The 17,621-nt window shown below is 41.7% G+C and overlaps 1 protein-coding gene across 1 annotated transcript in view; it reads right to left on the bottom strand.

The window, feature by feature from the left end:
* MET (MET proto-oncogene, receptor tyrosine kinase) overlaps nucleotides 1–17,621 on the bottom strand; it is a 93,939-nt gene that overhangs the window by 30,170 nt on the left and 46,148 nt on the right. The window contains exons 4-10 of the mRNA XM_065631779.1: nucleotides 16,181–16,315; nucleotides 14,610–14,783; nucleotides 8,452–8,612; nucleotides 7,177–7,279; nucleotides 6,828–6,964; nucleotides 3,960–4,124; nucleotides 2,983–3,082 (exon numbers count right to left, since the gene is read on the bottom strand). Coding sequence (XP_065487851.1) covers nucleotides 2,983–3,082; nucleotides 3,960–4,124; nucleotides 6,828–6,964; nucleotides 7,177–7,279; nucleotides 8,452–8,612; nucleotides 14,610–14,783; nucleotides 16,181–16,315 — 975 coding nt within the window. The remainder of the gene's footprint in view (nucleotides 1–2,982; nucleotides 3,083–3,959; nucleotides 4,125–6,827; nucleotides 6,965–7,176; nucleotides 7,280–8,451; nucleotides 8,613–14,609; nucleotides 14,784–16,180; nucleotides 16,316–17,621) is intronic.

A 17,621-nucleotide genomic window follows, 5' to 3' on the forward strand; every position in this document is an offset into this window, starting at 1 on the left:
AGGGAATAAACTTATTGGGAGAATTTGAACCGGTTTGGTTTGTTTTAACTGGAAAAGAGAAAGGCTGAATCATAATGTAGCCAAATATGTAAAATTAGCAGGAGAGACCGGTAATCTGTTGTTTGTGTCCACTGAGGGTCAAACAAGCAGATATCTAATTAGCAGCTAGGATTTGGGTTAATTATTAGAAAGAAGTCTTTCCAAACCACTAGGTAAGCAGGTAGAGCAGCTCTCCCCAAAGCTTGTTTAAGCAAGGTTGGGAAATTTCTTTCACAAGAAGCTTTAATAACAGCCTAGACAAATATCTGTCAGGCGATGGTCTGGCTACATTAGCTCCTGCTGCAGGGAAGCAGGCCAGGCCAGGTCTTTGTGGTCCCTCCCAGCTGTACTTTCCTTTGATGCTTTGGGATGTGTTTCAGTGCTGGCTTTGGTTTTCCCAAGAGCCAAAGTTTCTGAATGCTGACAAAAGCAGCTTCTTGAAGGAGGCTGGTGAGAGAAAACTGAAAAGAAAAAGGGCTTAAATAAGAAGTAAAAAAAAAATGACTCAGCTCTAGCTCTCCTCTCCCAAACTAGGGAAGCAAAAAGATATATAACCTCAGCTATAGGACTCCTAGAGAATTCTGGTTTGTATTGTACTGTTTGTCTGGGTTCAGTCTATTCAGGACCACAACCTGTTTTCTCATTTACAAACGGCATAGCTGGTGATGCCAGTGCTCTGGATCCTCTGCTGGAAATAGTGCCTCATGGTTGTTTATTTTTGTAATGACTGGATGAAAATTTGGTTTTTTGGCATATCGCTCATGCATAGGGCCCAGAATCTCCTGCGCAGGACGGGGCAGGCTGCAGCCATAGGCATCCTCCACGAGCAATTTCCTCTGTTACACAGTGCAATCTTGTTTTGCCACTTATAAATCTTCCCCTCCTCCCTGAGAACTAATACCCTTCCTTGAGAAATAAGCTCAAGGTAAAGACTAATGGCAGAACAAATGGCAAGCAGAGCTGGGCTGCCACAATGGCAGGGAAAGCCACCGAGTGCCAGAAGATTTTAATTTTTTCAGTAGAACAAAACATATTGCTAGGGCAGTGTCAAAGTATAAAACACTCTGGATTATAATCTGTTCGAGGTTATATTCCACCCCTTCTGCAGGGAGAATGAACTTGTGTACAGCGGCTTTTACACTGGGGCAGCTTCTCAGAGATCAGCAGTGGCAGAGGACAGGTATTCTCATGGAAAAGGAGGGTCAGATCTGCCTCTTCTTGTGTGTTGGCAAATATCCCCCACACTGCAAGGTAGGAAAAGAAAAAGAATACGGGAGATAATTCTGACTGTCTATGTCCATGTCTTTTTTCAAAAGCAGGTTAAAGGGCAGGATGGCAGCAAACCACTCCCCAGGGGAAAGGCTGCTCCCCAGTATTTGGGAGAGAGAGTAAACTCTAAAGTCTTCATTGCCTGGAGTTGCCAGTTACTTTTAAACAGTGGATTTAGTTCTTTAAAACTTCAGAACCTTTCAAATCTGTTCAAATTCTGAGGAAGTCCCAAATATTTGACAAGCAAAGTATGCAGAATCAGGGCCTGAAGAGAAACAATATTAGGTATTCTCACAGAGAAACAGAGGAAGCAAGTGAATGATCTTTGCTTCAAAAAAAGACTGCTCGAATCCACACAAAGCAAAATCTACAGAGCTGATTTCAGCAATGATCTTTTATTTGGAAATCTTTTGTACACAGAAATAATCATGCCTACGTTACTGAAAACCTAACAAATTCTGAGTTTGGTTGATTTCACTGAAATGTTTTGCTTTCCAACTCATGGGTAAAGTGTCTTTTTGATAACATTGGACATTGCCTTTCATTGCAGGGGCACTGATTTTCAGATTAAAATCTGAACTCATTAAATTACAAGCCACGATTACGTCCAGCTGAAATTCAGGTCCCAACACTCGTAATATTGTACAAATCAGGATCATGAAAAATATTATGACCTTGAAGCTATAAAAGACTGTAAATTTGCAGACATACCATTTAAAATGCTTTGAGCAAACCTAGGTCTAATACTTAGAATTCAATACAGGAAATAGTGTATGATGATCATTAGAAATAAGCTGAGAATATGAGCAGTAATGTAGCATGTCATAAAGAGTGTAGGTCAATTTAGCTTCAGTTAGGCTAAACAGGCCTTACAGGATAAGAAAACGTTGAAGGTGCAAGACAAATATGTAAGCAAAAGCTTACAGGAAACAGTTCCAGGACAACTCGCCAGTCATCTAACCAACTCATCTTTGCCTTATAAAAATTAAAGTAGATCACATGGTCATATCCAAAAACCTTATTTAGATTTAGACACTGTGTATTATCAACTCAGGTAACAAAAGAAGGCTCAGATCCCTGACTGACCCTCTGTTCCTGCACAGGTACTCAACTACAAAAAAAGGTCTCTTAAGACTTAGTTGCTGAACTTGGATAAATTAGGAGACATTTACCCCAATAGGTAATTTGGCGATCAGAAATTCTTCAAAATAATACTTACTTTTTATTGTACATATTTACTTTTCCTCCTTCTTTAATGCTTGTTCAATTTCCCTTTTATAACCACAGTCACCATTTGAATATCTTTCCTATCTATCACAGTAATACTTGAACTTGCCATGTAATCTGACATACCTGTATTGCATTGTTCTGTGTTTAGTCACCGAATTAACATTTTTAAATTGCAATAGAAATATCTCATTATCAGATACTGTAAAAACCTTATTTCTTTGGAAGAGGTTCCTTGGAAACTGTTATTCTACCACCGGCATAATTTCAAATTTGTTGTTGAGTTCTGCTTATGCATTGGAAACAGTCTGTGCAGAAAACACCAAAATGTTGGTGGAAGCCCCGAAGTTTCAAGAGAAAAATCAAAGTATTTTGACTGAAAATTCTGTGCCATTCACCACACAAAGATGACAAGATAACAGATTGCCTTCTCCAAGACTGACTCACCACAGAGAAGTTCATTCCCAGTTTAGGTACAGTAATCACCATCTGAGGAAAGCACACTGAGTTCAAGTTAATTCCCTGAGCTGTGATTGTACTTCCACCACTAGGAAAAATGGAAAAAAAAAGAAAAAAAAAAAGAAAAAAAAAAAAAGATGAGTAGGATAATTATACATCTACTATGATAATCTTAATTACAAATTATATTTTACAGTAAATGACAACATAAAACCAGAATTAGGGATATATGGGGTGAATGCAAATACATAGCTCTGAGCAGTGAGATTATTTTTCTGGGAAACAAATTTTACACTTGCTATAACAACTCACCAAATATAAGGGAAGAAAATTAATTTTTTAAATTGTGGTATGCAAGGATATAAAACAAATGTGTACATTTTAAAGTAGAGTGTATACTTGCACTTAGCATTCACTAACCTAACATATTGCTTTCAGTGGTGCTGCAAAAGGTGTCTTTTTTACTGCTGACATTTTTTTGGCAAAGGCAGATGGCTTGGATTAGAGCTACTGAGACCATAAATATGTCACTTAAAAACACACACATACTACCATACATATATATTCATAATATTTATGTAGCGCTGGATTTAGACTATTTTAAAATCCATTTGCTCTCCTGAGTGCTGCTGACTTGTCACATTAAATGATTTTCCTCACTAATCAGTGTAATGTCCAGACGCAGTACAGGAGACAGAGCTGTAGAGCAGGTATCTCAGCAGGACACCACAGGTATGCTCAGCAGCAGCTAGGAGTTAAAGCACCTAAAGAAAAGAGGTGCCCTTCCCCCTTCTCCTTCACCTCTGAAAGGAAATGATCTGCCCTCTGCAACTGCACCGTAATAGAAGCAATTGGCATGGCAGATAGAGATAAAAATGCAATTTCTTTTGATAGATTGCTGCGCAGCATAGCCGTTCTTCTTTCATTCATTACTTCTCTTATTTCTATTATAAACTTTTACTCACCTAAGAAAAGATTTGGCTGGATGAATTTTTAAAACAACGGGGTCTTCTCTGTATGTGAAATGACTGCTTGCGGCTCGGGTAGCTTCGTCGATTCCCACCCTCACACGGTATTCCTGAGGAATTCGTTGTGCCGGAGTGTAGCACTCCACCGTGCTCCCCGTTATGCTGGAATGAGAGAAAAGGGCTTGCTTGTCAGCATTATATAACATGTACTCGGTTTAAAACACCATCCTTTAGTGAGCTCCAACCCTAAGGATCCACTTGTAAAAAAACATCACTGATTCCCCCACTGGATGAACATATTGCAACAAATAAGCATGGCATGAGGTAGACAAAGCAAAAGCACTTCTTAGGCTCAAGATTCATCTTAATTTGGTTGATTTGCCCCTTGCCTGATGGAAGGCGTTTCCCCAGTGCTGGCGACAGGCATGTCAGTCCCTGCACCCAGCAAAGGCAGCTTCCACCCTGGAGAACAACAGCACACGCCAGGTTTAAGGAGAATGACTTGTTCTGCTGTAACCAAGGGATAACATCTTTCTCTTTCCAACCCACAGGATCTACCCTGTGTTAAAAACCTCAAGAAAAGGTGCCAGTGGGGGAGGTGCCAGCATGTCAGAGACGTCCTGCCCTGGGGGCACCTGCTGACTCCAGGCACTGCTGAGGGGCAGCCAGAGGGCAAGGAGAAGGGAGGAGAAGCTGAAAATTCAGGAAGAGTTGGCTGAATTTAGCACAGCGGCAGAGTCTCTGGGATATTTGCTTTTCTCTTGCTTTGTCATGCTTGGTCCTGGAAGTCCTCCTCCCACACTGAGCTCAGTGGGTGAGCAGGCAGCAGTGGGGTGAGGGATCCTGACGCCTGAAGCACATGAACCGTGGCCGCAGGGAGCAGGGCACATCAGAGGGAAGGGTGACAACTGACTGGAGGAGCAAATGCAACTTTACCAGCTGCTTTCAGTGATTTGGGCCCACCTACATCCAGGAGGCCTCCAGGTTAGGCCATTCTCAAAGGATTGTCTCCAAATTAGACGAAAGGGGCATTTGCTGCCATTTCTGAAGCTTTCCAGGAAGGTGGTGTTCATCGTGTGCTGTAGGAGTTAGTGATTTGTTCAAACATACCCAGAAGCTTTTTACCATCTTTTAAAGGCAAAAGTAAAACCTTGATCTAGCTGGCCTCGGAACTGGGGAAAGCTGCCAATTTAGGCAGAGAAATACGTGCCCTGAGAAACTGGTCAAGACCTGTGTAGAAGTCTCCAGACAACTTGGCTAGCGAGAAAGAGGGGTGCTGGGGATGCTTACCAAACAAGCCCCAACTATGGTTCACAACCTAGAGGTCCACCTGACCAAAGCAGATCTCTGCCTCTGAGCTGTCATCTCATGCCCCTCAGTAAAGATCCAGTTCCAGTCCCCCTGCCATGGGCAGGGACACCTTCCACTAGACCAGGTTGCTCAAAGCTGCATCCAACCTGGCCTTGAACACTTCCAGGGATGGGACATCCACAACTCCGTGCAACCTGTTCCAGTGCCTCACCACCCTCATGGTGAAGAATTTCTTCCTCATATCTAATCTAAACCTATCCTCTTTCGATTTAAAGCCATTACCCCTTGTCCTATCACTATGTGCCCATGCAATTAATCATTCCCAAAAGGGTTTGATTTGTCCATTAGTCCATTAGTTGACCAGATGAGACGATGACATCAATAAATGCCACCCTAAACTATTAAGTAGCGACTGAACATAAGTGCTGAAGATCTTGGGAGTGATTAAATATCCTATCTGAATACCTAAATCCCCTTCTTGATTTAGTCACATTTAGCTGATTTGATCAAGAGCATACAATAAATCATTTAGCAGCAAAGAATAAAATTTAAGTCTCCTGACTTGGAGTCTGACGTTAACTAATAGGCTACTGCTTCCTCATGTTCTCTGCAAGTGGGATATTTCACCACTACGACTTTCCAATATCATTAGGAGAGATTCAAAATTTAGAGGAATTGCTGGACATCCTGTTTCTGGAACATAGTGGGCCAGATTCTGCCCTTGGCCACAGAGATGACAGCTCTGGAGCCACCCTCTTCTACCTGAAGACAGGATCAAGCAGGATTTGCACCATGGTAGGATTGCTACCAAATTGAGAATGCTTGTCTGCCCATGGCAGAGAATCTGTGCGTGGTATTTAACATTCACATTCACTTGGGACTGAAGGCATTTCCACACAGAGCAAGTCAAAGATTCTTAACTGAGCTCCTACTGGAAGCAGTACAGAGCCACAAGAAATTCCAGTTTAATCCTCAAAACAATTTTATATATACCAAGAAGAGTCCCAAACTGATGCTGCCTCTGTTTTGGAGGCTGTTCACTGATAAGTACCTCAGAAATAGCTGCTTCTCTGCATGGGATACACATTCCCATGCTGGTCAGGTTTCCATCAACCAAACCATCAGGAAATGGTAACCTGCACCCACTGGATGCTCACTGGGAGCTCCTGCATGAACTGCGTAGTGATTAAAGCTATTTGAGATGCGAGCAGCTCTTGCTAATACAAGTGGGCTGAGAGTGTGGGAGCTGGTGCTGGGAAATGGGCAGTTTCTGGTCCATTAGAAGCTGATTTGCTACTTCTCTATGCAACCTCTTAATGAGGCTAATGAAGACATTACAAAATAAGTCTTCCAGGGAACCATAGTCCTTTCTAGGAACCTTCCAGACATCCTAAACTCAGGATGTAATACAGAACTGATTGTTTACTGCAGTATCAATTCTCCGATATGTAACATAAGGAGAGCAATGCACATTTGAGGTTTTTCTTTCACTCCAAGACATTTTAATCAAGCCATCTCAATATTTAAGGCATCACTTTTTAGTAAGTACCTTACCTTTTCAAGGTGCATGGTTTCTCACCAACAAATATCCTTCTGGATTTTCCACTGTTTAGGTATTTTCCAGCTACAGTTAGCAATGTTCCTCCAGATTTGGGGCCATAGGTGGGAGAGATACTTGTTATTATGGGATTCTGAGAGGGGTTAAAAATAAAAACAGTGGTTGTTAAATTATTTTCAAAATGTGAAGAGGAAGAATCCTAAAACATTCATTAGCATTTCCATGAACAAATAATAAAGCAAACAGGAATACCGAATTGCCATACTGGCTTGGACTCACGAGGAGTCTCCTTCCAGTTAATATTTAAGCTAATTTTGACAATGAAGTTTTAATCATAGTGCTTACCACATATGAAAATGTATTGAATAATGTTTTGCCATGTCCAACAGAAACACTACTGGATATATTAAAACTTGGATTTTTTGCAGCAGGGACTGTGCATTCCAGCCTTTGAAAAACAAGGAAAAAAATGGGATTATATTTTTTTTCTAGCTTGATTTTTTGTATTTAAATAGAACCACTTCAATCTCAAATTGTCCATCTATGCACATCAGAAACATTTCAGAAATAACAGCTAAAAGAATGGTCATCATCTTCTTTAATACTAAATACAAACACTGTGGTGTTTATACTTGGCCAGAGAAAATAGTTTTAGTATATCAAACAAATTTCAGAAAAAAAGAAGCATGCTAAAGAAAACAAATACCTCCCATTCAATGGCTGAGTTGGTTTTTGGAATTTTCCTTTACTGCCAAAGTTTGGCAGACAACGGGATTAGAAAAAAACGCATCATATACACAAGTTTGTTGTATAAATTTAAATATTACCAAAAATCAAACTTGAACTTTTATGGCAGCATGTTGTAATGCACTACATTACATTTACAGTTTCATATTTGAGCTCATCTCCTTAAATCATTTTGTTTGCATTAAGACTGTTCAGAATAGCAGTTGGAAGAGTGCTTGGTACTTCTGGAGGGTGATCTTTTTGCTGCTCTGTATTTGAATAGGGAAGCTGTGCCATGATTTGCACATTATTTGGTAGCAGATAGTCATATGCTCTGAACTGAGAGAGGATATTCATTTAAGTTCCTATTTTTTTGAGATAGCAACCGGAATAACCTCTGTCGTAAACTTAAGCCATTATTCCACTCTCTCAAATACTTATTTCTGAGGAGGAGGAGGAGAGGTGCAGCTGAGGGTCACAAGGCTCTGGATGACGAAATGCCTGCATCTTCTCACATTTCTCTCCAGCAGCTTCAGAGATCAGGAAGACGGAGGTGACATAACTGAGCCCAGCAGGATCCTGGCCAAAGGAACCTGCCCCCTTTTCAAACCTTTGAATAGTTTTTGTTCTTGCCAGCTCCCACAGATGTTGAACAGTATTTCGCAGACAAACCAGAAAAAGCTGCTGCAGGAGCTATCGGCATTAACTAGATTTATTTGATCTCCATTTTGAGCACTTTTTTCTTGGGGAGCTTATCGAACCAAGGGATTGTTTCCTGTTTGAAATTCCAGAATCGGAGATGACACTTATAGACTGAATGTTCATATTATAAAAAAATCCGTACCAGATAAAGAACATCTGTATAAAAAGAAATTAACATTTTAGGTTTCTTACTTGTTTTTATTGCTGGATTTTGCTTCCAGAGCACAAATTTGTCCTCCAATATGGACTACTGTATTTTTTAATTCAAATCTATTATTTTTGCTGAATCCAAAGTCCCATCCACACAATGTCAGTTTTGTCCCGCCTTCTAAGGGAGCGCTGCTTGGGAGAATCTGTTAAAAAAATATTGTGTTAGTTACTTCAGGTTTTCTTGAATTTCAAACTGAGTTAAAGAATGTGCAAAGAAATAATTTCAGAAACACATTTCTTCTGGTAGACTATGTCCTACCATTCATCTTAATTGTTCTTCACCTTTCATTTGTCACATTATGAGCTTTCTCTGACAGTAGCAATAAATAACAAAACCTATACCAGAAAGCTTTGAAGGATAGTGTTTAGGGGCACTGAACAAGCTGTGCATTGTAATAGTCTTTTAAGTCCTGCAGTTCTTGTCTTTCACATCTCATTTCTGGCATGTTAAACATACAATGTACTTATTTTGTTAGAAGCTGAATGCTGAACACAAAAGAGCCCCAAAATGGCCATTTTTTTGTCAGCTTGATGAAAGTCAGGTTCAGAGTGAAGTGGCTTCAAAGACACCATAATCCGATACCGCGTTGGCTGTGATAAAGTTAACAGGACTTCTGCTATTCTTTCCTTAAATCTTTTACATTTGGTCACCTCTAATTCCGAGTTAAAAATAAACTACCCCTCAGAAACACAGAGACAATCTACAAAGGAAATGCTTTTTTTTCTGTATATTGTAAATTGTCCGGTAAAATATAACAATGGTGGGAAAAATGTAGGAACACTATAGAAGTCTTACAAAACTCAGTAAAAGTACTCGTCGGCACTGCCACAAAAAAAAAAAAAAAAGCAAAAAGACATTGGTTCAGGGTTTATGTGGTCTTTTGACAACACTGCATAATTTTGCAAGCATTCAGCCCCACTGGACAAACAACAGAGAAGGAAAGACTGAATTTATACTTGTGGTCATAGTGCCTAAATGTCTTAGACTTAATGCTTTAGGGATAGTAGTTTTGCTCCTAAAAATGCAATACAGCTGTGCCTTTCAAAGGACCCGACTTCATTTTCAAGCTGAAAGGAAAGTGTTTGAGTGATACTTGGCTATTATTTCATCTGGAAATCCAGTAAGACAGCACATTTCAACTCTCTTATAGCTGTACTTCAAGACTCTCACAAACGAACTATTGTAGATAGAAAGGCAGCTGAAGAATACTTCAAAGAATTATACCATATATTCTATATGGGGAAATTTACTGCCCCCATTAGAAAACAGACAAAGAGTCTGATCTAAAATGCACTGAAGCCAGGAATCGTTCCTGTTTTAATGAGCTTTGAATCAGCTCTCAATGACCGAAGAAGAGGGAACCTGTGCAGGAACAGCACTTTTACACAAACCCCATAAAAAAGGAGTGATGCTCACACAGCCCCTGCCACACCACACTGCAGCTAGGAGCGTGGAGCAGTGCTGTGCCCCATGGGGTCTGTGCTATTCCCAAGTTTTACTTCCCCCCGCCCCCCCTTTTTTTTTTCTTTTCTTCAGAATCTGGATTGACTTCAGATCCTAGTTTTCCACTCTGCTTAATATCTCAGCACACTATCTATTTTTGGAGTAACAAAACCCTAGCAGAAACTGAAATTGCTCAGTGGGGGTACAGGATGTCTCCATGGTTTGTACAATAATGCATTGACATGTGGGGTTTGAAGAGTTTGAAATTAATCCATAAGTTAGCAAAGTCAGGGCATTAAAATCAGGCTTCATAAACTCATAGAGGAAAAAAAAAAAACCAAAGGAGGGCACTTAACTGGCTTTGAGTAATCTTGTCTACCAAAAGAGACTTGTGATGGCAGCCCATGTGCCTTAACTGAAGGACAGTAAAAGTATTTTACTACATTCTGCCAGCAAATTTAGGAGGCAAGACCTCTGAGTACATAGCAAAAAATAAACCAAATCTTAAACTTTTGCATTTAAGTTCTGCAGAAATTCCTCTAGAGTGTTTTTATTCATGTCTTTATTTTTGTTCCATTTATTCTGTATGATGAAACCACTGAAAGTCAAATATGGTTTCCCAGCTTGTTCCTGGCAGAGTTGATAGGAATGAAAAGTGAACCTCCTCTCCTGGACTTTGAACTGAAGTATACACTGGCACCTTCTGTGTGCCTACATCATGCAGGTAGTAACAGAAAGTAAGCAAAACCCAAATCAGTTACAAATGCTATGAAATTCAGGATTCGAAAGTTTTCTATAGCAGGGAAACTCCACTGACAACAAGGTGCAAATCTTGCTGCAAGACCTGCCATTCTGCTTGTCCTTGCTGCTTTCCAGACTTTGAGTTAAGAAAGAGAAAGTTAACTTTTCATTTTCTTTTTGGAAAAATTTAAACCATTGTGTTTTCCTTTGTTTTTATGCTGACAGCCATTATGCTAATATCCACTTCCATACTTTGTAAATTGTTGGAAGAAAGTATCTATTTATTAAAGTTTCAGTGGCCCATTCATTTTAATTAAGAGGCAAGAACATGTATTGGCCACATGTGAAATTTCCAGCAAAACCTCCAATCTGAACAGGCAGCAGAAGGCCCAATGTTCTTGACACATCTGAGACAAACACCAGCTAAAATGGCTCCCTTTGAAAACAACAACAAACCATGTCAGGTTTTTAACCACAACAAAGAATCAAAAGGGAGACCAATTTTATCTCTCCTTTTACGCCGTTCACCTTTCAGCCTGACCTGAACGCTGCATGCAGATGCCTGCAATTTGTTCCAGCACCAAGTGATCTCCAAGGAGAGTCCCTTGAGTCCCCTGCTTTCCTCCAGCATGGCTTCTCCAGGCTGACAAAATGCCTGGTTGCTGGTAGAGGTGGACAGAGTGGGGTACGGTGCGAGGTGTGGGTGGGAGCCGGGCTGTGGGGGACGTGTCCCGGTGCCAGCCCCACTGCCCTGTCTGTGGCAGGGGGTGCCCAAGCAGAGCTCCCCGCCACCCACCGCTCCAAAGCAACGTGCTTAAAGTGGGGCAGAGAGACAAAGGATGTGCAGGACTCCACAGGAAAATGCTGGGTTTCTTCTCTGCCGTCCTCCCAAGAGGAAAATACCTTTTTTATTTTTTTTTTTTTTTAATTTTTTCCATTGCACACCACTCTGTGTAATAACCTGGGAAAACTTTGTTGAAGGCTTAGCTAGCTAACATCCATTGGACCAGACCCTGAGAGAAGCTCTGTGTTCCCCTCAGGTTAAAGCGATCATATGACATATCTCAAGCGATCTGTCCCTCTGAAAGCTGCAAAATATTAAGAAGGGGGGTTCAGACTGAATTTCAGATACTATGCAAAGCAGGTCATCCTCTATTTGTTAGGAACAAAACAAGCTTGTTTCTCATATTTTATGCATATGGATTCAAAGACAGATCAGAAGATGATGAATAATCTGTTTCATATTTTTTTCAGTAATAATGTTAAACGTCATGGTCCAGTAGAGCATAAAATCTGTCTTAACAGCTAGCAATCCAAAGGGATTTAAGTACTCAGCTGCGTTTTTTTTTTCCTTACAAGCCTTCTAGAAGCAACTTTTACCAACATGGGCATGCTGTAATTCGAGATTCACTTTAAGATCCATCAGTGCCATAGATCCATATTCATTACAGGGCTAGACTGGACTTGTGCTGAGCAGGCAGGGCTGAGCCAGGCATGAGGGGGAGAACACAGCCAGCCCCATGCCTGCCCCCAGCACCCCACATCCCCAGTGTGCTTCCCTGGATGAGTCCTCCCCATGGCTTCACAGGGACCACAAAGGCAGACTTGGGGATGTACCTCTCAGTCAGCACCTCTGCCTGCATGGGCTCCAGGTGCTCGGTTCTTAAAACTGCTGAGTGCACACACTCATAATTGAAATTAAAGAGGGCTATATGGGCTCAGCATCTCCAAAAATCAGAAACTAAGCAGTTCAGAGACTTAGAAATCTTTTTGGAGGCATGGCAATATGCAGCCACCGCTGGCAAGTTTTGCCAGGAAAAAAAAAATTAAGGATGCTACTTGTGTGTGAGCTCTAGGAAACACAAAACAAGCTGTGCAGGATACGTGAGTGGCTTGGGCCTGCAGAGATATATAAAAATGTATCAGGACTAATTCTCAGTGCACCCCTTCGAATTGGTGATTCACAGTCTCATACAAACTAAGGCCAGAAAGGCCTATTTGATCATCGAATACAGCCTTTTTGAAATAAATGTGTTCTTGTATAAAGGGAAAGTAAACTATTCACATTCTGCATTAGCCACTTTTTTACATATCCTTTGTCCAGAGGCAAATGGTAATAGAAGGCAAGGCAACCCTCCCCCCCCCGCCCCTTTCCATCCATTTTGGGTTTAATTTCTATAATGCTTCATTGTTTGTTCATTGACTTGTCTGTGTTAGTCCTACATTATGTATCTGAAAGGTGAATATGGAAAAGGAAAAAAACCCCATAAACATGTCTTTCTAGATCTGTTTCTAGATTCTTAGTAGTTTTGCCTGTCTACTCCTTAAAAAGTTGTTGCACATGAAATCATCTGCCTGGTTGAAGTACCTTATTAATTTAAAACCCCCTTTTTTCTCGCTTACTCTCTGAGAGTTTAGCATGTCAAATATTCATCTCTGTTTATAAGCTGTATGCCCATAAAGGAAAAAGGATTTTTAACTACGCGGTGTAGCTTAAATGCACTAACAAAAATGCATGGGTATAAGTGCTACCAGAAAGTTTTACGCTTGTCCTTCCCTCAGTTTTCTAGTCCGTTAACTGCCCTACAAACCTCTGCCTTCACAGCGATGTCACACTCCACACAGGATGATTTGGTTACACGTATGGGCAGCCAGTGCGAACCCTACATTAACCATAGCTAAATTAAAACAGGAACGCTCCAGCACAGCTCTTTGCTTGTCCATGCAGTTTCGGGTCTCGCACACCCTTTACGGGCCTGAGCTGGCTGGCAGCAGCCTCCGATTGTCCTCGTCCCTGGGAGGCTGCTGCTACAGGCTCGTCCCCCTTGGTGGCAAGTGGACTCAGTGGAACAAAGAATCGGGGGGGGGGCATTAGGAAAAAGACATCTCCCCCAGGGTGGTGTTTTGGTTGACAGCACTATTGCAGAGCTTAGGTGGGGGAGAGAAGGACTCTTCCCCGCAGGGAAACATCACCCTTTCCTCCACCGCTGGAGCCAGCATGGGGACTGATGAGGACTGGTGAGACCGCATCTGGAATATTGTGTCCAGTTTTGGGCCCCTCAGTTCAAGAAGGACAGGGAACTGCTGGAGAGAGTCCAGCGCAGGGCCACAAAGATGATTAAGGGAGTGGAGCATCTCCCTTATGAGGAAAGGCTGAGGGAGCTGGGGCTCTTTAGCTTGGAGAAGAGGAGACTGAGGGGTGACCTCATCAATGTTTATAAATATGTAAAGGGTGAGTGTCACGAGGATGGAGCCAGGCTCTTCTCGGTGATAACCAACAGTAAGACAAGGGGTAACAAGGGTTCAAGCTGGAACACAAGAGGTTCCACTTAAATATGAGAAGAAACTTCTTCTCAGTCAGGGTGACGGAACAGTGGAACAGGCTGCCCAGGAGTCTCCTTCTCTGGAGACATTCAAAACCCGCCTGGACGCCTTCCTGTGTAACCTCATCTGGGTGTTCCTGCTCTGGCAGGGGGATTGGACTGGATGATCTTTTGAGGTCCCTTCCAATCCCTAACATTCTGTGATTCTGTGATCTCCCGCGCTGTGTCAGGCTGTGGCAGCTGTGGGCAGGAAGTGCCTTCCTGCACCTCCTCCCTTCCAGAGGGGTCTGAGGGGATGGGTGCTCCTTTTTGTGACTGGCCTTTCCCATCAGAGCCCTGCCAGGCTGGCTCAGACCCGTGTTGTTTCGCCACCATGAGAGCTATGCTGGGCTGAGCCTCTCCCCTGGCAAGCCAGGACGATCAGACAGACCTGTCCACCACGACCACCCCAGCCCGCAGCATTCAGAGTACGTGCATCCAGCCAGGGGCTCCACGGACACTGCGGCTGAGGGGAAGCCGAGGAGAGCTGATATTTCATTTATCATCATGGCATAAAAATACACAGAAAACATCTGCAGGGTGCAGACCGCGTCCTTCCCTCAGAGATAAATGTGAGAAATCCACCGTTTTACCTCATAAACCTTAGGCAAGCAGGTCTCCTGGGTCCAGGCGCCGCCGGTGCACTGGGCAGCCCTGAGGCACTGCTGGCCGCACCAGCCGCACTGCATGAAGGCAGGAGCCAGCAGGCACTGGCTGCAGGACCTGAAGTGGTGGCAGCCCGGCCCCGTCAGCGGGATCTTCGTTATCTGTCGATGCAAAGACACGGTGTACAGATCCCTTTAATACATGCGCTAAGCGGCAAGGAGAGCCTCTATTTATGCAACGCGCTGCGGTGCTACTCAGATTTCAGATGTGCAAGCCGCAGTTCGACTTCTCTTTAGCTCAGTAATTATAGGATCTTATAAGTAATTTAACTGACATGATTTTAAATTCACTTGGGAGAAACCCTAAAGGCATCTTAATGTTATATACAGTTACTACCAGCATCTGGTGTTTACAGCGAGGTAGCATTTTTTGCTGATGGAAAAAGAAAACAGCTTTGTGCTCCTCCCAATTCTGCACCAGTTCTTGGAAAAAAACAGTGTACCTCAGTATGTCTTAGTTCATACATTTGTAAAAATAGGCATGAGGGATATTTCGACTTTGGCGAGGCTGCATTAATATCTGACACACTTACAGCACATGACTGCCCGTGTACTTGTTTTTCAACACCCATCACCAAAAAACCTAAACTATACCTAAAATATTAATTAAAATGTATAGTATTTAAAATACCAGGATAGTTATGATAATGGTCACTCTAAATATATAAGGATAATTTTTAGTCAAAATATTAAAATTAGTATATAATTACACTACTATATAGGTACATGATACTTCTTTACACTTCAGTATCTTCCCTGAACTTATTTGGGACATTTTCTTGAAGATTACTCGTATAAATATCTCATACATTTCCAGTAAATGATTAATAACTATCTTTACTAATGGCTGATGTATTTCTGTAAATTCCTATAGAACTCAAGGGGTCAAATTATTGCTTACGATTATGGTTTAGGATTATTTGTAATATTATCTGCTGATGTTTTAAACCCATTCTACAATGCGTATCTGCTTATGACAATAGCATATTTATGACAGCTCTTCATCTCTTATTAACCCTTCGTAGACTACACGCTAAAGCAATCTTCAAACCTTACTATGAACACTGACTCCCAATTTTAAACACACCCACATAACTCTTGCACAGACACCCCTCCTTCAAAAGTTATAATGTTATGACACGAGTGAACAAAAGCCAGGAAACTGTGAGCACTATTCTTTCCTTGAGCCATTGTGTGTTTTTTTCTTTGCAAGCACTTGAATTAAGGACAGAATTTCAGCCTTAAAATCTGCATTTCCTGGCTTTCGTTGGTTTATATCACAGCTCTTACACTATTTAAACATTTCTCAATATTAGGCTATCAGTTTGTTTAGTAGGGGGGAGAAAAAAGTCTTGGAGGAAACTTGCCCCTCCAATGTTCCCAAGGGAATGGCAAGGCTGAGAGGATACAGAGCATAAAGCAGCAGTGTGAATAGTTGCTCTTACTGAAATTTGCAGGTTTATACAGTACACAGAAGGATTAGATTATGAACCACTCACCTTTTCTCCAGTCACTACCAGGGTATAGCCATCATCTGCTAACAAATCCTCAACAACAACTTGGGGAGAGACGGGGTGGGAGTCTAGCTGAAAGCTGACATGCGGAGCTGTGGGTTCTGAACGGGAAACCACTATCTAAGAAAGAAAGAAATTGGGAAAATCAGCAGGCAGTGTGTGACACAAATGCATGCAGTTCAGTGGTCTCACATTCCTACCACCTCTCTGCTTGCATTAATTACTTTGCATTACATTGCATAATATTCTGCATAATGTTCCATCATGATCTGATTAAAGCACTATAAAATTACTTTATTTAACACAGCAAAATCATGGCTGTTGGAGGATCCTCAAAATACATTGTATTTATTAAAATATGAAGGAGTCATCGCATGTTTTCTAGTCCTTTAATTTCAGGTAAAATATTTTTTTCTTTAACTTCAACCATAAAATGATGGGTCCTTTACTTAGTCCTGTACATGTAAGAAAGAAGCATTTTATCTTCAATGTTTATTTAAAATAATCTTAAAACTCCAGGCTTTGAAAAGTCAAAGGTATTTCCATTTTATTTTCACTGCAGTCCTTCAGTCTGAAAAGTAAACTTTACCCTGTGTCAATAGTATCTGGCTTTGATGCACATGGTGTCATTAGAGTGCAAAGCTATGGCAGGCGCAGGTGGTGGTGTGAGCAGCTCTACAGAGCTACAGGCACGTGGACCTGGGTTCCCAGGGCTGGCCAGGTGGCTACTGCCACAGACATGGCTGGGCACCTCGAGGTCTGGCTTCTGCTGACTTCTGTGGGAGCTGGGTGTCCAGGACAGAGCACTCAAAGCACCTCTTAAATGCCAGGGAGAGCTGGAGGCTTCTCTGGAAGATGTTCCAAAACAGGAGCCTAATTTAGTTGTCCTGAAGCCCCTCTGCAAGACCCCTCTCTCTCCCTCTTGAGTTTAGGAGATCTTAGGGAGATTAGTCACACTGGTATGAAATTCCCCCACTAGTCATCTCTCTGCATCTTGAGTTACCTAAATACTTCTGAGAATTTGGGCCTATTCCTGCAAACACACGCTTAACTTTACTACTGTAACTCTGTTGACTTTAATGGGATGAGTCATGGCTGTTAAGCACAGGCATAAAGCATCTGCAGATTGGGATGGATATTTGATAGCAAGATTTTATAGGCTTGGGCCTGCAATCCAGAAGGATGTGAGCTCCAGTGTGATAGCATCAGGCAACAAAGGCAGAGGATTGTTTACATGAGGGAAGATCACGTTCATGTTTCAAAAGCTGCATCACATGTAGTTTACTTAAGGAATTTAGATAATCGACATTTGCTGAGGAGTTGAGATTCAATGGGGTTCATTATTTAAAAAGATTGAAGCCATTCGGGGAATAACTTGTATGTCAAATGTTTAATTTTTCACTATAATGAAGCTTTTCTTCTGACT

This window comes from Caloenas nicobarica, chromosome 1, assembly GCF_036013445.1.
Source record: "Caloenas nicobarica isolate bCalNic1 chromosome 1, bCalNic1.hap1, whole genome shotgun sequence".
Taxonomy (NCBI): domain Eukaryota; kingdom Metazoa; phylum Chordata; class Aves; order Columbiformes; family Columbidae; genus Caloenas; species Caloenas nicobarica.